Source organism: Schistocerca cancellata, chromosome 5 (genome assembly GCF_023864275.1).
Source record: "Schistocerca cancellata isolate TAMUIC-IGC-003103 chromosome 5, iqSchCanc2.1, whole genome shotgun sequence".
Lineage (NCBI taxonomy): Eukaryota > Metazoa > Arthropoda > Insecta > Orthoptera > Acrididae > Schistocerca > Schistocerca cancellata.
Window position 1 is genome coordinate 719,247,522 of NC_064630.1, and position 22,302 is coordinate 719,269,823.

Consider the following 22,302-nt stretch of genomic DNA (forward strand, 5'->3'; position numbering starts at 1 on the left):
CTACTATCCCCTATGACCACCAACATCTCCTCCTCCTCTCCTTATCTTGTCCCCTCCTCCCTGTCTCCATTGCCTCCATTGGTCCCTCTCCGCCCATCTCCCTCTCCTTCTGTCTGTGTCCATCTTCTCTTCCATTGACAGCAGAGTGTTATATTTAGCCTGTGTTTACGTTTCCAGGGTCGCATCACTCCACTGATTTTTTGCACATATGACTACGCTCTGGACTTTTCTTCTGGCTAGCTGTTCATTTCGTGAATTATGCCGTCACTGACCACAGAAACCGCCTGTTTCTTCTACCAGTCTCTGCGTCAGCGCCATTGGGAATGATCATCAATTCTATTCCACCTATGAAGAGTAGAACAGAAAAGCACTGTTCCGGATTAAAATTTAAAACAGTCCTGATCGCAATTTTGTTAAAATATTTTTTTTTTATTGGAGTGAGTGACCGGTTTCGACACTATGAAAGAGTCATCTTCAGACTCCAGAGCCGTGGATGGACACTGCTAGATGAGTTCCGTCGACCCTCGACGCTCGTGTAACAATATTGCGATCAAGACTGTTTTAAATTTTAACAAATTTTAAGATCGCTGACTATGTTTTCAAAAATTTCAATAATTGTACTGTTCTGGATGGTATGGCTGCTCCCTAGATATTACTGTCAAAAATTGAATCGTCTTACATTCTTTACTATGAACTGATTACTATTACAGTCGGTGATAGCTGATTGTGACTCTAGTCAACAACACCTTTTTGCTGTAGCAGTCGTTTGAAGTGGCGACAGTTTAATTACTGAATACCCTCGGCCTATTATTGACTTTGTTCTCTTAAACAAATGAACAGTTACTCAAACAGGCAATCGGCCTTCATATCGCCCCACAAACAAATAAAAATTAGCTTGTCTCTCGGTTTCGACCATATTTTCGGGAAGTTTTAGCTGATTGTAGGGCAAATGTTGAAATCAGAAATCACCCCTGGAATATGCCCAGTTGTGACCCCTTTTGCCCACTATGAACTCGCCTCGTATTTCACTGCAAGAACTGGTTGCTGTAATGGAACTGGTGTGGAGCAGCGCTTTCTACATCTAGAGACAGGTAGAGATCTAACACTTTTAAAAAATGCATTGCGCAGGGCATAGTTCATGAGATACAATACACATAATTACATAGGCATAATTTTCTCATTATTTGGACCTAGAATGCCCCTCTTAGTTTTTCGCCGTCTGTTATGTCAAAACGAAGGGATGGCTAGAGGGTTAACATGTCGTTTCACGATTTGCGATGGTGTTCCTCATTACGCCAGTTGACACATCTATTAGGCGGTGTTGTGATTCCTGTCGCAGGTGTGCAGTTCCGCCTTCCACAGACCGCACCAAAACAATTTAGTAAAGTGTACCGCGAACCCAGTTTCGTGACTGTAATACCAGTTAATTAGCGTCGGCCTTTTCATTAACCTCACACTGCTGACAGGATTAAATTTGCATGTTACAAATGCGGCAGCTGCACGAGCCGCTCTGACAGCGTCGGCTTCCGCGAATCCGCTGTTGTTATCGCATAACGTGCGAAGCACTGGGTAACTCTCAATTATACATTTATCGCTTTACCGATGAGTCCGTTGCTGCAGCATTTCTTTTTATTTGCACTACGCATGTTTTTGGCCATTCCCAATTACAAACTCAGATGTGTTCAATCTGAATATCGCATATTGCCCGCAACCGATACCTTTCTTTTTTCCATCAGCCAAACAAGATTTCACAATCTTTGCGGTATATTTGTACTTAGCACTACCTTTCTTTTTTCAAGTAGATAATGAAAGTATGACAAACTTTCATAGGTAGATTTACAGTTAGCAGTGGCGTGCCGTACTCCATTTCAATTGCCTAATACGCTCGCTGCTTCACAATAGAAATACACAGTTTAAATGGCACAATATTTTCGTTCCGATCTGCTGTCTGTGTTTGCTATTGTTCATTTAGACATTACTGTCGGTGAAAATGAATCACTTTGCGTCGAACAACGCGTTGTCGTAGTCAAAATTATAACAAATACTGAAAAAATCTATAGAAACACGTCCCAAATTGGGCTTTATTTTCGGTTGTTGAAACGTACCAGTTTCATTACCAATTCGACGGATAATTAAGACGTCTGAAGAAAGTGGTTCAGGTGCTGCAGTTAAAACAGCAAAGCAACACAGTACCTGCTGGTCAGCTGGAAAAACTGTCTCAGTAAATGATAGTTTTGACCGAAGTCCTTTAACCTCAGTTCGCCTCCGATTATAAGAACTGGAAATTTAGAAAAACGCCGTGCAATAAAATCTGACAAAATATCTTCATCTACACTCTAGAAAGTTTCAATTGAAACAGCAATTGCGGCCAACCTTCTATTTCGCTCAAATGGCTCTGAGCACTATGCGACTTAACTTCTGAGGTCATCAGTCGCCTTAGAACTAATTAAACCTAACTAACCTAAGGACATCACACACATCCATGCCCGAGACAGGATTCGAACCTGCGACCGTAGCGGTCGCTCGGTTCCAGACTGTAGCGCCTAGAACCGCACGGCCACTCCGCCCGGCCAACCTGCTATTTGCAGGCGCTTGAAATCACCAACTGGGTGCTGCCAAACCAAAATGTGGATGACGGTTTTGCAAAGAATATCATCCTTAGCTACGATGCGTATTTCCTAATGAACAGCAACAAGTGTAAATGGTGAATTAGAGTCGATGAAAATAATCGCATAACATTTCATCAGCTTATGCGTGCACAACGATCCACTGCATCGTACGGATTTTTGGCTAGCGAAAGTGACAGTGTCCTACATTTTCAAGAATGCCTTAAGTATCCCCTTATCCCCTGCTAAATAAGTTACCTTAGCCCCAAAAGTAGGGGATAGACCTCGAAACCGAGTGAATCCAGCTAGATCCTCTCGTACCGCGGGTAGTCGCTCTTATTGCTGCAGGGGAAATTTCAGGGACGCTCTCGCTCTATGGGGACCAGAATCAGCCATTAAGAAAAGACGCCCTGCGACAGTTTACTGTGGGGTTACTTGAACTCACATGTTTACTCGAACAAAACGAATAAGATGCCTCTCCCCCTCCCTCCCCCAGTTAAATGACCATATTGAGCTTGTCATTGCGGTAATCGGTCCAAAAGTGTGCAAAAATGTTATTAAAAATTCATAAGAGATTTTTAGTAAAGTTTCAGGTGGACATCTGTCGGATACTGTTTTCCGCTCGGATACGAATTGTATGCTGATCACTTTAGCGTAAAAGTATTTGAAAAGCTCTCAGTAAGGAAAACTATATCAAACAAATTGGAATTTAGAAAACACGATGACTGTTTTTAATTAAATGAAACCACTGTATTGTACGAGGGGTGTCAGAAAGTAAGTTCCGATCGGTCGCGAAATGGAAACGACTGTGAAAATCCGATAAAGCTTTGCACAGATGTGTTGGGCAGTGTTTCTAGTATGACCCTAGATAACATCACGTCGCTCTTCTCATTTCTGAGCTCACAGTGAGCGCGGAAAAATGTCTTGAAATTAGTGTCTCCCGCCAAGTACGAGGCCCTGGGGAGAAATTTCGCCTGAATCTATGCAGCCAACATTACATAACAGTCGTGTGGTTTTTTCTTCAAGGCAATTCTCAGCCGCGTTCTGTGGGGGCAGTGAATCGTTTTCAATTGGAAATGTTTGATTACCCACAATACAGCCCGTAATTGTCTCCCTCTGAGTTTCATCTCTGCCCGCATGAGCCGCTGGCTATGAAGACAACATTTCAGTACAGACAACGAGCTGTAGGCCAGCGTAGAGAATTGGCGGAAATCAGTGGCGGCTGCCTTCTATGGTGAGGGTATTGGAAAGTTGGTACAACGGTACGACAAATGTCTAAGTCAGAACGGCGTCTACGTAGAAAAGTAGCTGGAAGGTGTAGCTAACTGTTGCAAATAAAACATTTCTGATTTTCACTGTTGTTTCCATTTCGCGATAAATTGGAACTTACTTTCTGGACAGCCCTCGTATTATTGGCAGAGAGACGCCATCTAGGGTTCTTTGATCGCATATTGCAAGAGTTTTTCTGTGATACCACTTCGGAAACTTGTGCGTCGATGATTATGATGAAATTATGGAAACAACACCCAGACCCTAAGTGGGTGAAATCTCCAACCTGGCGTGGAATCGAACCCAAGTCCCAATGATATAAAAGCAGCAACGCTACCCTCTGAATCACCGGCTGTAGACTCGTTAAAAAAATACTCTTAATATAACAGGTGAAACTGAGGTAGTTAGAGTCGGAGAAAAAGCTCTGATCATTTCAAGGACGTGGAGGAAAATAGGTTCAAATGGTTCAAATGGCTCTGAGCACTATGGGACTCAACTGCTGTGGTCATAAGTCCCCTAGAACTTAGAACTACTTAAACCTAACTAACCTAAGGACATCACACACCTCCATGCCCGAGGCAGGAGTCGAACCTGCGACTGTAGCGGTCGCGCGGTTCCAGACTGTAGCGCCTTTAACCGCGCGGCCCCTCCGGCCGGCGAGGAAAATAGGCCTTGCCATACTGGCATGTGCCTAGAGAAATTTAGGGCAATTATGATAAAACTAATCTCGATAGACGGACAAGGATTTGAACTATCGGCCTCGCGAATGCAAGTCCAGTGTGCTAACCATTGCCTCATTTCGCGCAGCAAAATTCTTTCCAGGGACAATGATGACGTCAAAAGCGGATATAACACAATAATAATTTTTTTAAATAATCCTAATCAATACAATACACAGTTTTGTTCTGTTTCAGACCCTGTGGCACACAAACTGGCACCAGCCAGGACCAGTAAAACTGAAAGCACAATATCCACACTTTTCGCCCATTTTACGTTACAGTCGAGCAGTTCGATGCTACTCTCAACAGTTCTCATGAAAATCCGCTTTGAAGTTTTCCGAGATGCCTTAATACAGTACATTAAGGTCGATATTTCGATAGGCGGTGTAGCTATGGGGTAGGGAGCTTGTCTGCCATCTGAAAACCATTGGCTTGATTCCTGGCTGTCGTAAATTTTTAAACGAATAATTTCTGTGAAAAGTAAAGTACATAAATGTGAAAAATTAAACATGCCTTTTTTTTAATACAAGGTATCTCTATTAACGATCTTTTATAAAAGACTGATAATTAAAAATGTCTATTTGCATTGAAAACTGGATTTTTGTATGCAGTGTGTAATTAGATATAAAAAGACGCACATGTTGTTGTTGTTGTTGTGGTCTTCAGTCCTGAGACTGGTTTGATGCAGCTCTCCATGCTACTCTATCCTGTGCAAGCTTCTTCATCTCCCAGTACCACTGCAGCCTAAATCCTTCTGAATCTGCTTAGTGTATTCATCTCTTGGTCTCCCTCTACGATTTTTACCCTCCACACTGCCCTCCAATGCTAAATTGGTGATCCCTCGATGTCTCAGAACATGTCCTACCAACCGATCCCTTCTTCTAGTCAAGTTGTGCCACAAGCTCCTCTTCTCCCCAATTCTATTCAATACCTCCTCATTAAAGCTGCATGCCCTCGTCAAAAATTACGGCTGTAGTTCCCCCTTGCTTTCAGCCGTTCGCAGTACCAGGACAGCAAGGTCATTTTGGTTAGTGTTACAAGGCCAGATCAGTCAATCATCCAGACTGTTGCCCCTGCAACTAATGAAAAGGCTGTTGCCCCTCTTCAGGAACCACACGTTTGTCTGGCCTCTCAACAGATACCCCTCCGTTGTGGTTGCACCTACGGTACGGCTATCTGTATCGTTGAGGCACGCAAGCCTCCCCACCAACGGCAAGGTCCATGATATTTTATAAAAATCATAATTCTACATGTGGCATCTAGCATAGCTTTGATAAATTGTATGTTTAAATGATATAGGTATTAGAAATGAACTAAAAAAAAACTGAAATATGACTGAAATGAGACTCCAGTTAGTGATCGAGTGATTATGTCTCGAGTGCTACCCCTAAATCCATCTTCATGTATTCTCGTTTCACGAAATGCTCCTCTGTTTAAAAATTCGAATCAGCCAGGAATTGTAACCAGGCCAGCTAGAAGAGCACTCTACCACAGAGCCAAGCTATCTATTAAAAAATTAAACCGTTCTTTATGGTACTAAAGACACTCAGAAAAGTTTGGAGTCGTTTTTCTTGATAATTTTTGGAAGTTGCATGGAAAGAATTTGTGTAGTTGGTGTGTAAGTTCTGAACTTCACGTAACATAAATATAAAAAATTGAAATAATCCGATAGACGTGTGGTCTTCATGTTAGTACTGCCAGATGCAACAGGGCTATCAAGGCCACCTAGGCTATGGACAAAAACTGCAACATAAACTTAGATAACATTTAGCTAAGTACAAAAGTTGAACACTTCTTCAGCACGCTTTCAAAGGGAATACAGAACTGTCTCTTGGAAATGGTATAATACGCCCCCATCATGGGGATAAGACACAGTACAAAAGCAGACGCTTCCGTACCCATGGCAACGATGCGTAATATTGGAACTTGTAAAGAACACTTTGTACTCAAAACACATATACCAGTCACTTCTCTTCACTGTGCACTGTACCAGCCGCACAATAATCCCAATATGACGACTGTTCAGGTGTTCACCAAAGATAAGCAAGCCACAGAAGCACACTCCAGGTGCTCCGTATCGGGTTTTTGTTTGTCTTCCCTGGCTCTGGTAAAGATATACCTTTCAGGTGAGTCCTCTCTGCAATAGCTTGTCCCCGTCCTGTAATGGTCCCTTATTGCACGGTCTGGTCAGCTCCTCAAAATAAAACGTTGTAACACGATTTGTTGCTGGCCACCAACTAACTCTCTGATACTCAAATAATGTGGCCTGTGACGACAAAAACGTGTCCTGCCTTACAGCACCTAAAACATTTTCAGAGAGTGCCCCAGAGCAGGTCTGGCGCCAACCCATGACTCTTGCGCCATCAGTCACAGCGGCTTCCAGTGAAAGCTGAAGCTGTAGTCAGCTCATCTCCCCACACCACTGACCGACACATCCAGTATCACTGCTCTGTATAACCTCGGCTGCTGCATCATAGGCATGTTGTCGTTACCAGTCAGTACAGGTGACACTCGACAGTTCATCACCTTCAGACAACTTGACCGTCACACCATTCCAGCCCTGGCAACAGACTGCAGGCTTGTCTGCCCTTTTCACTGCGGCGACATCTCTGGTCTTTGGAAGACTTTGTTGGTTTCACTTGCTGCAGCAAGTCACCGCTCAGTCCAAGACGTCGAGGTCCAGCCAACTATTATGAACACTTTGAGTACCACGCCAATCTGACCCCTGTCCTCACACTGCAGGCTTGTTCGTCGCATCCACTATAGCGATGGAGCACCCTTTCAGAAGATACTGCTACTTCCACTTACAGTTGACTAACCTCCACTGTGCCACACCCATCTGAGAAATAAATTCCAATCGGTCAGAAACCAAACTTCCTCCAAGCATTCCACAGGATTAATGTAGCTATCTGTTCTGCCACACTGCATGGATGATCCAGGCAATAAACACCTAATTACTCTTACTTCTTCCTCACTGCGCTATCATGTACCCTTGCTACATACCGAATTTCTATATTCTGAGTAGAGACAGTGCGTCATCAACGCTGTTTGCACAATGTGTGGTCGTAGCCAGCAATCTATACCATTTCCAATAGCAAGATGACTCGGTCAAGAAAAATTTTAGTATTTATTCTGTCTCTCTTCATGTTTTCAATGTCGCTACACACGTCCGACCACCCCTTTCACTGTAAACGACAACGGGTAGCCCACGACCCGCCCAAGTTGCTGAGACAACACACCCACAGTCTTCGCTGGGGCCCTCCCTCAAATGAATAACTCATAGGCTAATTTGCCCTTGTGTAGCAATATTGCACATGGTACCTTGTGACTGATCATATCTGCAACAACACAATGGAAGGCAAGGCACAATGTCGAAGTCCTCTAAAGCTTCAGATGAAAGCAATGTCCAGACACAATGTACAACCACGTTCTCCTACCAATTGCAGTGCAGGTTTAGGTGGATTAAGGTATGGAGTAGGCGTTGCAGCGGCGCAGGTTTATTTTATAAATGCATTTATTGTCATCATTAGTATTTTTAGACAGTCACCACGACATCAGTAGAAAGTTAGGCAATAAAAATCGGTAAACAATAATCTGCCAAGAGTACATCCTTATGTAAAAATCCACATAACACTATAATAAAAAAATATTCCTAACCAATATATACATGGTGGCCAGAAACAGTCTGAAAAACTTGTAATGGTGTTGCAGGGTAGATCGTGCTGAGAAATAATTGATACGAAAAAAATTCGATACGTTGAGCCTTTTAGGAGTTAATTAGCACCGAAGTTAGCCAACCAGGCCGTTGCGGGTCCACATTCAAGGAGCCTTAGCACGAACAATCTAGTGCACTGTCATCTGCGATATGTGAACACTGACACTAATTGTATCAAAATGGTTGAAATGGCTCTGAGCACTATGGGACCTAACATCTCAGGTAATCTTGCCCCTGGACATAGAACTACGGTACTTAAACCTTACTAACCTAAGGACATCACACACATCCATGCCCGAGGCAGGATTCTGACTTGCGACCGTAGCAAATTTTATCTGACGGACCGCTTGAATTTCCGCGTTCAAAGGCCTGATTGGCTATCTTCAGTGCTGATTATCTCGAAAACGGCATAAAGCATCAATGTTTTTCCTAACAATAATTATCTGTCCCACAACCTACCTCACAACACCTGTCCACGCTTCAAACTATTTCTGATTACCCTGTATAGCAAATGTGTTTCAGCCCCTGTGACATATAAGTGGGCTCAAACAAAGATCAATAAAATAAAAAGCACATATATTCACACTCTCCTGCTGTTGTACGTTACAATCGGGCATCCATATTAACAAAGTACAATAACAACTTAAAATCACAATATCTACGTCTACTTCCAAGTAGCTCCACCAACAACTTACAGCTGCTACAAACAACAGAGACATATTTATCAGGGAACTTATAGCTCTGTACAGTAGGTGAGCAGACCTACAGCGTGATTCCAAAGACAATAAAGAACTGCCTCCTGTACAATGCTAGAACACCCTCTCAGCATGGAGATAAGACAAAATACAAGGACAGACTCTTGCTCACTCATGGCCTAGCTGTGTAATATCGGAACTTGTAACGAACAGTTCGTATTCAAAACACATACACCAGCCACTGGCTCTATTCAATGTACGCATTATGTGCTGTACGCGAATGTCAATCAGACGCTCTCTCAACTGCCCACCAAACACATTCAAGCCCCTGAAGAATACAGCTAGTGTTCTGTATCGGATGGTGTTTGGTATCTTATCTGGCTAGTGTTTAAAGATATGCCCGTCCTTGAGGTGGACCATGTCCACTATAGCTTTGCCACATCCCGTGTTGACCGTTGACTGCACAGGCTGGCAATCGTCACGACATTACACGTTCCATTTAAAGTTCCTTCTCAGTTGCTGGCCACCAACCAACTCTCTGGTCTGCTTCAACAGTGTCCTGTGACAACTGTGGCATGCAGCCAAAGTAATCCCAGAGTTTTCCCCGTGGCAGGACTAACACTCTCACGTCTCGCCTGCCATTAGCCACCTTGGCAGTGGCTAAAGAAGTACTTGCCGCATCTCCCCCTTATGTTGACCGACACATCCAGACCCAGTCTACCAAGACTTGGCTACCAAACTATTCCTTCTACATTTTCTCCCAACTTCAGCCCTATCTTAGAAACATGCAATCCTCCTTTTGAGACCAGTCACAAGCCAGTTTTCATTGCTCATAATGCTTTGTAAATGGTGATATATTCCCAAGCGAACTCATTTCATGTAGTCCATCTCGTAGATGTGTTGGACACCAAAATTTGCATGATCACAGCGCAACGGAGGACATCTGGGACACATCTGGAACCTAGATCAGCGCCCTCAGACCAATGGCTAATTTACAGAAATTGCTTGACTTGTGCGTAACATCTCTCCAGAAACCTACCAAGACTTGTCCAATCCGTGCCACACAGACTTTTCCAAATCTGGTGTGCGCACAGTCTGCAGCACGATCGTCTGAAAGGACCCTTGATTGCACAAACGCCAAAAAAGGGCTTGAAATGTTGTCATGTGGTTGCTGTCTGTGATGGTAGATGTTTTAGTATAACCGTGCAGTCTCTCGGCCGTTTACATCTGCTTGGCCGTACACGAGCAACATCTCGGCTTGTTCCCGACATGATTACCGGACCATTCTGCTGCTTTCTGTACGCTGTGTCAATCGCACAGCTTGCAACACACAAGGAACACACGGCATGTGGTCAGAGGAACTTTCACTTGTCAGCGCGACCTACCATGGCAACGATGCATTTCCGGATACATGTTCATAGCACCTTTTTTCCTTGATATTCAGTCATGAAACCGTCTCAACAGTTTGTCAGTTTTAATCATGTTCACTGTATGTACCGGCATCGAAGTCATGATGTGTTGCATATACGCTGCAGTGGCGCCCTCTAACAGAAACGTTTCGATAGCCCCTTATATACCGTAAGTAGAATAAATTCAGCTAAGAATTTTTGTAACTTATTTTTTATTGTAGCCTACTGTATATGCACAGAAAACATATAAGTTTTTACTATACATCATGCCAGATTCACTAGCCTGCCTTCCACAAATCTACAACCATGTTGGTCCTGTCCTGACGCAAGGAATGAAATAAAGGTAGGAAACAAATACATACATTTGTACGAGGTGCCACAATAAAGTAATGAGACTGATTTTCTTAGCAAGATGTGGCAACCCTGCAGGCTTTCTTAGACACAATATCTTTGACCTTGGTCTATAAGCTGCTTCTAGTCAAAGCGGCACATCGATGCAACTGATCAGTTGTGCTGTAATAAGTTAACATGTGTTTGTGTCTCTCGTCACGGAAATGGAACTGCATAATATTGCGCAACGGTATGCCATTTCTTTTTGCGTTAAACTGGGTGAAAACGCAACGACAACTTACGGTAAGCTTTGGAAGGCTTTAGGAGAGGAGATTATGTCAAGACATCAAGTTTTTCGTTGGCATAAAATGTTTAGTGAAGGCAGAACGAATGTTGAAGATGAAGACCGCAGTGGACGACCATCAACCTCACGGACGGACATCAGCTGGGCCAGGGTGCGTGAACTCGCACAATCTGATCGAAGATTATCCGTGAAAATGATTGCAGAAGAACTGAACGTCAATCGAGAAACGGTTCGTCTAATAATAACTGAAGATCTGGATATGAGAAAGATTTATGCAAAAATGGTCCCCAAAAATGCTCTGTCAGTACAGCAATTTTTTTACCTGAAAACAAATTTCAGTACTACCACAGCCACCTTATTCATCAGATATAGCTCCGTGCGACTTTTTTCTATTTCCAAGAGTGAAAACGGCGGTCAAGGGACACCATTTTCAAACAGCAGAAGATGTCCAAAAAGCTGTGACGAGGGTTTTGGAGGCTATTACAGAAGATGAGTTCCAGAAATGTTACCGTCAATGGCAGAAGCACTGGATAAAGTGTGTGCAATTAGAAGGAAACTACTTTGAAGGAGACAACACTAAACTTGACTAAAACGGTAACCAACATTTCTTTGCACATCAGTCTCATTATTTTGTTGTCGTACCTCATAAGTCTGTAGGCTAACGTGATCATTGCCATTGAAGTTAAAAAGTTTTAGGATGTTAGGCCGTGTCACTTTTCCTCTACACGAACGACGTTCCGGTTCCGCTGCTGGGATCTTCCTTAGGATATTGTGTCCGTCACAGTTACCAGAGTATTCAACTAACAGCGAACATCACAAGATCCTGAAGAACACGGCAGCAGAGGGATCGAAACCTCGATCACGTAGAAGAAACATGGCACGGCTTAACATCCTAGAAGACTTTACCTTGACAAACTCAATAGTTCGTCTACATCGTATGATGAATCGTCGTTAGAAAACTCATACATGGAGGTATTCTTTTCTTTGTTCTCTCTCTTTTATTTTCGTTGGTCACTAGAATTTACTGACATTGCTTGTGGTTGAAATCTGGAACGAACAAAACAAATGAACATTTAAACAAATACTTACACAACTGAGACGACTGTTACGAAACGTAATGGTTTCCCTATCAGTGGCATTTATGTTCAGATATTTCATCTGGAATCGAGAATACATGATATAGAACTACTGAAAGCGAACAAAATTTGTACACTATCATGCCATGGATTAAGTGACAGTATACTGCACAACCTACCCCATCTCTCTCTATATAGAACATCTGGACTTAATTTTTAAGTGTTGCATCCTATGTGAATGAAGTAAGCGGATTACACTAACCTACAATTAAATATCTTTTGAAAGTGGCACTATACACTTCTTACCTGATTTGCTAGGTATCAAGCTACAAAAGCAAAGGTTTGGGGTTAGAATCCCAGTCAGTCCTGGGAAACGTTATTTTGTAGCTTTATGTTCTTACAGGTCTTTTCACATGTGCCAGTGGTTAAGGTATACAAAAAGTGCAAAGTTTCACGCAGTTTATGGTCCACCGTGAACTGTAAATACCCTTCCTGCTTGCTTGCTACTGCTCTTCACAGTTCAAAGAATACAACTTGCATACCACCTGCAACAGGTGTCCTGCTATAAGAAACCTTAGTGCCAACCATGGGACTGACTGATAGGACAGAACGCCTTGCAGCTACATCATCTGCTATCAAGAAAATTTAAAACTGCGTACCACTTTACTGAAACGCCGAAGTTATGACTACTGTTCTTCCTTTTAATTTCGCAAAGTGCCTGTAAACAATCATTTTTGTTATGACGTATGTCACAGATGTGAAAATAACGCCACAGCACTCGTTACATTTTATCACTTAGAAATATTTTCCACAGAAATAATAATAGAAGGAAACTCGAGTTATTGCACGGATTTCATGTGCACTTACGTCTTTCTATATTTTCTACGGAGAAATTTACATGCTGTGTATACCAGATAATATGTTATTGCTTTGTCTTACTATTTTTCATACGACTGCCAAGTCGGACTACGTTCTCAGCTCTGTCCTTGTTACAGGTGGCGGAGGATTTACTGGAACTAATGGTCCATATCGCAGAGAATCCGACGCGTTGGCGTAAGTATCAGTGAACCCATTTCGTCTCATACGTGTTAGGTTCGTTGTGGTCTCGCCAAATAAGCAACACAAACTGATATCTTGATACTTCGACATGTGTACCTCTGGACGCTGACCACTACGTCACGGAGGCACTCATGTCAGAGCTGTGATATGAAGGCCTTCTAGCTAAAAAGTCTACAGGGATGTCATGAAAACTGTTGCTGGGCAGTTTAATAGCAAGTATTCAACATCTAACGAAATCGTATTTTAAGACACAAAACAAAATATAAGTAGTATTCCAAAGAATCATTGCTTCATACTGTACGAACAGTCTTTCACGGGCAATGGAGGGTAGGGGACGTGGAATCGATGAAAATTTTCCGGATGATCATAGGTCCGAAATGCGCCACTGTCGGATATACGGCCATGAGATGACGAACAATGTGAGCCGTTGATAGTGGGGGTTGGTGGGTCGAGGAGTGAGGAGGGGGGGGGGGGGGCGTGGCGAATGATTGTCCAGTAGGTGATCGTTTTTGGGCGTGTCCAGCAGTGTGAGTATGGGCGTGCAGCAGTACATCAAATTATCTTAAAAAGTTAGTCGTATTATGGTACTTATAGAGTACCTGATTTGGTAATCAAGTTTTAGCGAGTAAACATTACAAAATATTCGCATAGCTCAACAACGGTGAACTTCCGAACTGTGATTATCTGGAAAACTTACCTCCATTCGACGTCCCCCACGCTTTACGGTTAACCTTGCAACGAATAACAATGTAAATAATGTTCTATTCATATACGTTTACATCTATACTCTTCAAGCCAGCTTGCAGTCTTTGGCGGTGGGTACCTGAATACCACTCTTTCCTGTTTCAGTCGCGAGTACCTCGTTGGATGAACGATCGCCCGTGTACCTTCGTGTGGGTCCGAATCCCTCTGATTTTATCTTCATAGTCTTTCCGCGAGTAGGAGGAAGCAATGAATGTGTTGACACTTCTAAGAACGTACGTTCTCGAAACGTTAATAATAAGCCACGCTGTGACGCAGAACGCCTCTCTTGCAGCGTGTGTCGCTGGAGTTCATTGATTATCTTTGTGATGCATTCGTGCTTACTATAGGAACCCGTAAATAAACGTGCTGTTCTTTTTACGATCTTCTCTATCTACCTGCTACGGATCTCACACCGACGAGTAAATTCAATTACAGGTCGAACGGGTGTTTCTTGAGCTGCTTTCTTTGTTGATAGACTAAATTTCCTAACGATTCTTCCCATGAAAGTCAGTGTAGCATCTGCCTCACTTCTGACTAATTTTTCATGGTGGTTCTACTTCATATCTCTCCGCATACGTACTCCTACGTGTTTAATTGAAGAAACTGCTTCCAGAGGTTGTTCAGCAAACGTGTAATGATACAATAAACGGTGTTTTTGTCTGTTTATTCGCGACAAGTTACAATTGTTTATTTTGAGGGTCAGATGCATTCCATGCACCAAACGTCGATCCTTTGCAAGTCTTGTTAGAATTTCCTAGCGCTGCCTCTCTGTATACAACAGCATCACCCGCGAAAAGCGTCGTGGAAATTCCGACGTTATCTACACTACTGGCCATTGAAATTGCTACACCAAGAAGAAATGTAGATGATAAATGGATATTCATTGTACAAATATATTAAACTAGAACTGACATATGATTACATTTTCACGCAATTTGGGTGCATAGATCCTGAGAAATCAGTACCCAGAACAACCACCTCTGGCCGTAATAACGGCCTTGATACGCCTGGCCATTGAGTCAAACAGAGCTTGGATGGCGTGTACAGCTACAGCTGCCCATGCAGTTTCAACACGATACCACAGTTCATCAAGAGTAGTGACTGGCGTATTCTGACGAGCCAGTTGCTCCGCCACCATTGACCAGACGTTTTCAATTGGTGAGAGATCTGGACAATGTGCTGGCCAGGGCAGCAGTCGAACATTTTCTGTATCCAGAACGGCCCGTACAGGACATGAACAAGCGGTCGTGCATTATCCTGCAGAAATGTAGGGTTTCGCGGTGATCGAATGAAGGATAGAGCCACGAGTCGTAACACATCTGAGATGTAACGTCCACAGTTCAAAGTGCCGTTAATGCGAACAAGAGGTGACCGAGACGTGTGACCAATGGCACCCCTTACCGTCACGCCGGGTGATACGCCAATATGGCGATGAAGAATACACGCTTCCAATGTGCGTTCACCGCGATGTCGCCAAACACGGATGCGACCATCATGATGCTGTAAACAGAACCCGAATTGATCCGAAAAAATGACGTTTTGCCATTCGTGCTGCCAGGTTCGTCGTTGAGTACACCGTCGCAGGCGCTCCTGTCTGTGATGCAGCGTCAAGGGTAACTGCAGCCATGGTCTCCGAGCTGATAGCCATGCTGATGCAAACGTCGTCGAACTGTTCGTGCAGATGGTTGTTGTCTTGCAAACATCCCCATCTGTTGACTTAGGGATCGAGACATAGCTGCACTATCCGTTACAGCCATGCGGATAAAATGCCTGTCATCTCGACTGCTAGTGATACGAGGCCGTTGGGATCCAGCACGGCGTTCCGTATTACCCTCCTGAACCCACCAATTCCATATTCTGCCAACAGTCATTGGATCTCGACCAACGCGAGCAGCAATGTCGCGATACGATAAATCGCAATCACGATAGGCTACAATCCGACCTTTATCAAAGTCGGAACCTGGTGGTACGCATTTCTCCTCCTTACACGAAGGATCACAACAACTTTTCACCAGGCATCTCCGGTCAACTGATGTTTGTGTATGAGAAATCGGTTGGAAACTTTCCTCATGTCAGCACGTTGTAGGTGTCGCCACCGGCGCCAGCCTTGTGTGAATGCTCTGAAAAGCTAATCATTTGCATATCACAGCATCTCCTTCCTGTCGGTTAAATTTCGCGTTTGTAGCACGTCATCTTCGTGGTGTAGCAATTTTAATGGCCAGTAGTGTACTACGTCATTTACATAAGGGGTGATCAAAATATTTCCGTTTGAGTGTGTTATTGTAGCGAACATGCAACGCAGCACGACTCCGATGCTGTTATATAAGCAACGACATGTAGGCAAGGAATAAGTGTGTGATTCCTGTCATTTGTGTGCGGTAAATGATGGAACGTGAACTATGCTGACGTTGTTACCAAATGTATCCATAAAAACCAACGTACTGTTACTCTTTTCTTGGCTGCCGAAGGACAAACACCAGTAGACATCCATCGGAGAAAGAAGAATGTGTGTGGGGCAGCATGTCTGTCGAAAGCTAGCGTTATGGAATGGTGCGCCAAGATCCGTGCTGGTCGCGATTCGACACAAGACATAACCCAGAACTTACGCCAACTCACGTTACAAACGACTCGAACATCCACCCTATAGTTTTGATCTCTGCCCGTGCGATTATCACGCCTTGTATTCCTTAAAGAAAAGACCTTGAAAGGTCGACCATTCCTGTCGGATGACATGCAGTCACGGTCTTCTTCACGCAACGGGACACCGTGTTCTACAAAACGGTTATCTTGAACCATGTGCGTCCGTGGGATGATTGCCTCAATGCACACGGCAATTTTGCCTGCTTGGCATACTGAATCTGGACTTTACGGCTTTCGACAGGAAAGTTTTTCATCGCCCCTTATATACAGTATAAACTAATGATCTTATAAGTCTCCCCTGGGGCACGCCGGAAGCTACTTTTAGCTCTGACGACTTCTCTCCATTCAGAATGACACGCTGTGATACGTTCGCTACAAACTGTTAAGTGCAATCACACAACTGATATTCCGTACGCTCGTATTTCTTTCGTTAGGCGGCAGTGTGGAACTGCAGCGAAAGCCTTACGGAAATCAAAGAATACGGCATCTATACTCATGCTCATAAATTAAGGATAATGCTGATGCATGGTGAAACAACGCTCTGGTGGGCAGTTTGCGGGTTTTAATCACCGCAGGGTATGATCATGCGGTGCATTTGACCTGTGGTCGTCGCACGGTGGCGCTGGCAGCAGTCCACATACGCAGAGGTGTGTTGGTGCATGTCGGAGTACGGTGCAGCGAGTAAGTGTGCAGACGTTTTCAGTCTTGCTAATGGTAACTGTGTGTTGAAAATGGCTCAAAGAACACATATTGATGACGTTATGAGGGGTAGAATACTAGGGCGACTGGAGGCTGGTCAAACACAGCAGGTCGTAGCACGAGCCCTCCGTGTGTCACAAACTGTTATCTCAAGATTATGTCAACGATTCCAGCAGACAGGAAACGTGTCCAGGCGCTAGAGCACGGGACGTCCACAGTGTAAAACACCACAAGAAGAAGATATCTCACCATCAGTGCCCGCAGACGGCCACAAAGTACTCCAGGTAGCCTTGCTCGGGACCTTACCACAACCACTGGAACAATTGTCTCCAGACACACAATCTACAGACGACTGAACAGACAGGATTTATTCGCCCGGAGACCTGCAAGGTGCATTCCACTGACCCCTGGTCACAGGAGAGCCCGTAAAGCCTGGTGTCAAGAACACAGTAATTGTTCATTGGAACAGTGGTCCCAGGTTATGTTCACGGACGAGTCGAGGTATAGCCTGAACAGTGATTCACGCCGCGTTTTCATCTGCCGTGAACCAGGAATCAGATACCAACCCCTTAATTTCCTTGAAAGGGACCTTTATGGAGGTCGTTGTTTGATGGTGTGGGGTGAGATTATGATTGGTGCACGTACACCCCTGCATGTCTCTGACAGGTCAGGTGTATCAGGACGTCATTTTGCACCAGTATGTCCGCGTTTTCAGGGGTGCAGTGGGTCTCACCTTCCTCGTGTTGGATGATAACGGACGGCCCCCACCGAGCCGCCATCGTGGAGGAGTACCTTGTAGCAGAATATATCAGGCGAATAGAGTGGCCTGCCTGTTCCCCAGACCTAAACTCCCTCGAGCACGTCTGGGATGCTCTCGGTCGACATATCCCTGCACGTCTTCAAATCCCTAGGATACTTCAGAAGCTCCGACAGGCAATGGTGCAAGAGTGGGAGGCTATACCCCAGCAGCTGCTCGATCAGCTGATCCAGAGTGTGCCAACCCGTTGTGCGGCCTGTGTACGTGTGCATAGTGATCACATCCTATATTGAAGTCGGGGTACATGCGCAGGAAACAGTGGCGTTTTGTAGCACATGTGTTTCGGGACGGTTTTCTCAACTTATCACCAATACCGTGGACTTACAGATCTGTGTCGTGTGTGTTCCCTATGTGCCTATGCTATTAGCACCAGTTTTGTGTAGTGCCACGTTGTGTGGCACCACATTGTGCAATTGTCCTTAATTTATGAGCATGAGAGTATCTGGGCGCATGTAGCTATTGCTTTCTGGATCTCGTGGGGGAACAGAGGGAGATGGGTTTCACACGATCGAAAATATTGGCCAAACGGTAGAACGGGACAGTGATTTAATAAATGACGACCAGGCACTTTTTGCCTGTGAGCTGCTTCCACAGCAGAGTCATCCGATGTTGCCTGTGCACGTACTGAGGATCGTAACTGGTATTTGATAACGCTTTTGTTTCGAAGACTACCAGTCCTTCCAACTCCTTCTGAACTTCCTCAAAATCACACAGAGGTGACTGTAAGATGTTGATGCGATGGAAATATTACAGAATTCGATATAGTGAGTACGATCCCCGTTTCACAATTGAGCCTGCTGTACCAGGTCTCTTGTTCGTATCGATCGTGTTATGACACAGTGTCCACTCCTTTTCACCTGCGAGGTTCTCCACTCTTTGTTCCATCCTTGTGTAACGAGATCCATCACACTGTGAACGAAGACATTCGATAGTTCTGGTTTGTGTATTTATGACCTGTCATAAGTTGATTTTGTCAAACAATGTCCCTTTCTGAAACTTCCTGGTAAACTGTGTGCCGGACCGAGACTCGAACTCTGGAAAGGCAAAGGTCCCGAGTTCGAGTCTCGGTCCGGCACACAGTTTTAATCTGCCAGGAAGCTTCATATCAGCACACATTCCGTTGCAGAGTGAATATCTCATTCTAATCTCCCTTTCTAGCTATCTGATCTATATTGATCACTATCAAACAGGTTATGGATTATTTGAGTGTTCCTTCCTCAACGTTCAAGCAGAGAGATTACAGATTTAGAGTCGGACAGAATGATTATATGTCCGTCTGTTAAAAATTTGACGTACACTGAAGCTGCCAAGATGCAGGGCATGACAGATTCGTTGACTCATTTACATACGCGATGTCTATAAACTGACTTTACAGCTTAAGACTTTAACTCATAAAGTTTTGTTTCCTCATTCGTACACATCAATGTCTAGTAGGAAATCCATTTCTCTCCACGTACGATTCAAGATCACGTCGGTGACGTGTTCAAATCCATTGCGTTCTAGGCGCTTCAGTTCGGAACCGCGCGACTGCTACGCTCGCAGGTTCGAATCCTGCCTCTGGCATGGATGTTTGTGATGTCCTTAGGTTAGTTAGGTTTAAGTAGTTCTAAGTTCAGAGGGACTGATGACCTCAGATGTTAAGTCCCACAGTGCTTAGAACCATTTGAACCATTTGAACCAAATGCATTGCGAATACCTGCCTTCAAGATCTGTAGGTCTGTAACCTGTTTTAGTGCACTAGATCCCTTATGAAACCCCACAGGAAGATGTCTAGTGGTGTGAGGCCAGGAGGTCGCGGCGACTATCGAACTGGACCATCTCGTCCAATCCAACTATCTGAAAACTTTTCGCCCAGAATCTGACGAACATTTAGGTACCAGAAGGATGGCGTCCCATTCTGCTGGAATCGTGTTACAGGTGTTCCAATTGTGGTACAGTAAACTCCTTTAACATGACGAGGTAAACATCACCGTTGATGGCAGACTCGATGAAAAACGATGGACCAATGATGTAACTGCGCATTAGCCCACACCAAACATTTGGTGACTTTGGTACTGCCTCATAAGAGAAACAAATCTCTTCCCAAAAGTCATTGTTTGCCCACTCTTGCCTGGCGTATCACATTAAAGTGTTCGCGAAATAAACATGCCTATCATACATAGAACACTTGCAAGTGTGAAGTACCATAAAAGTTAGAAAAATAGAATGGAAAATTTAATAATGTAACACTATCCACGACCTCTTTTGTTACAGAAAGGCTGGCATCAAATCTGAAACAGGACGGTGATCAGAATGATGGTTATCGCTCGCTGACTAAACGCAGGAGTTTGGAAAGGCTGAAACACAGACATCAGCAGAGGGAATTCGACTGGAGTAAGCTGAACGAGTACAGGGAGACGTCGGGGCCCCAGCCGCCTGACACCAAAGAAAGGAAGAACAGGTTGCGGCAGCTGATGAAGGCTGGCGTGCTGCCCGAAGACGACCACATTCTCAGGCCTCTGGGCAAGAACAGGTCTGGCAAAGGAGGAAACGGGACGAGAAACAGAAACAAGACCAAGGGCAAACAGAGGGGGAGGGGCAGGAATAGGCCCAGCCGCAGGAAACTTTCTAGGAAGGGCGGCGCAAGCCACGGGAGGCAGAACAGCACCATTTCTGACCGAACGACCACTCTAGTCACTGACGCTCCATCAGATTTGGAGGTTACCAACACGACGAGAAAGACTCTCCATCCGATGCACGACAAAGAGTTCTTAGAATACGCGCGACAAGTGGCGTCGAGGTACCAGACGCCGCTAACGGATGACGTCATCAGAGAAAAGGTGATGCAGGGCTGGAAAGGGACGCCCGCCCCAGAGAAGGAGAAGCCGACTTACGGTGGAAAGAACTTGGGCCAGTACGACCCAGAAGCGGTCATCTCTAGGTACAAATACGTCCTGACCGACGAGGCCATCCGGGAGAAAATCATGCAAGGCCCGAGAGGACCTTCCTCTGCAACACGTGAGCGTCAAAGGCCTCCACTGCCACCGCCGCGAAACATAACTGTACCGCCGTACCGCGAACCGTTCTCTTTCGCGACGGGTGAGTGGTCGGGTTGGAAGAACTCGAGCCACGAACGGCCCCAGCAGCAGCAGCAGCGGGAGAGGACCGGCGCGGAACGAGTCATGGCGGGGAGAAACGACACCAGAATGGTCAACGTGTCCACGCGTGGAGGCGTCCAGTACGAGACAGGCGGGAGGTCATCCCCGCTAGGTGCAGGAATGCAGTTAAAGCACGACCGTTATTCGACCAGGGACGAAATATGGCAGAATTTCTTCGACAGGGCACTGAACAACACGCACGTGGACAGGGGGTGGGAGAATGAGCAGGGGGTGCAGCCGAAGCAGGCGGTAACCGCTGGCGGGGGCGTCGGGGGTGGCGTGGACGACAACAACCTGCCGGTGGGGCCCGCGCCGCAGCCGACGCCGCGACGCCTGCCGCACTTCACGTACCACCGCGTGACGTCACAGCCGGCGCCGCGCTCCCGACACCGCGACGCCTACGTGGCCGTGTCGGTGGCGGCGCCGCCGGACGGACACCGCCAGCGCCACAAGGGGGCGGGATCGCCGCTGCCGGGGGCGGAACAGGGCGCTGCCCCCGCCCCCGCCGCTGCCACCGCCGCGACGCCGACCGTCGCTGCAAGCCTGCCGGCCACCACTCCGGCGCCAAGTGAGTAACAGTAATCGATACCCGCGTAGGTATAAGCTAAAATATCGATGTCTCGACAGATCAGCGTTTTTAGACCTTTTTCGGTATATGTCGCCAATACGTAATATATATATATATATATATATATATATATATATATATATATATATATATATATATATATATATATATATAGGGTGAGTCACCTAACATTACCGCTGGATATATTTCGTAAACCACATCAAATACTGACGAATCGATTCCACAGACCGAACGTGAGGAGAGGGGCTAGTGTATTTGCTTAATACAAACCATTAAAAAATGCACGGAAGTATGTTTTTTAACACTAACCTACGTTTTTTTAAATGGAACCCCGTTAGTTTTGATAGCACAGCTGAACATATAAACAAATACGTAATCACTGCCGTTTGTTGCAGTGTAAAATGTTAATTACAGCCCGCATCTCGTGGTCGTGCGGTAGCGTTCTCGCTTCCCACGCCCGGGTTCCCGTGTTCGATACCCGGCGGGGTCAGGGA

At 45.1% G+C, this 22,302-nt stretch overlaps 1 protein-coding gene across 1 annotated transcript in view; it reads left to right on the forward strand.

Annotated features, from left to right (window-relative positions):
* The window catches only part of LOC126188775 (uncharacterized), a 355,103-nt gene extending 333,308 nt beyond the window's left edge, over nt 1-21,795 (forward strand). Inside the window, exons 6-7 of the mRNA XM_049930386.1 lie at nt 13,119-13,176; nt 20,336-21,795. Coding sequence (XP_049786343.1) covers nt 13,119-13,176; nt 20,336-21,795 — 1,518 coding nt within the window. The remainder of the gene's footprint in view (nt 1-13,118; nt 13,177-20,335) is intronic.
* The last annotated feature ends 507 nt before the right edge of the window (nt 21,796-22,302 follow it).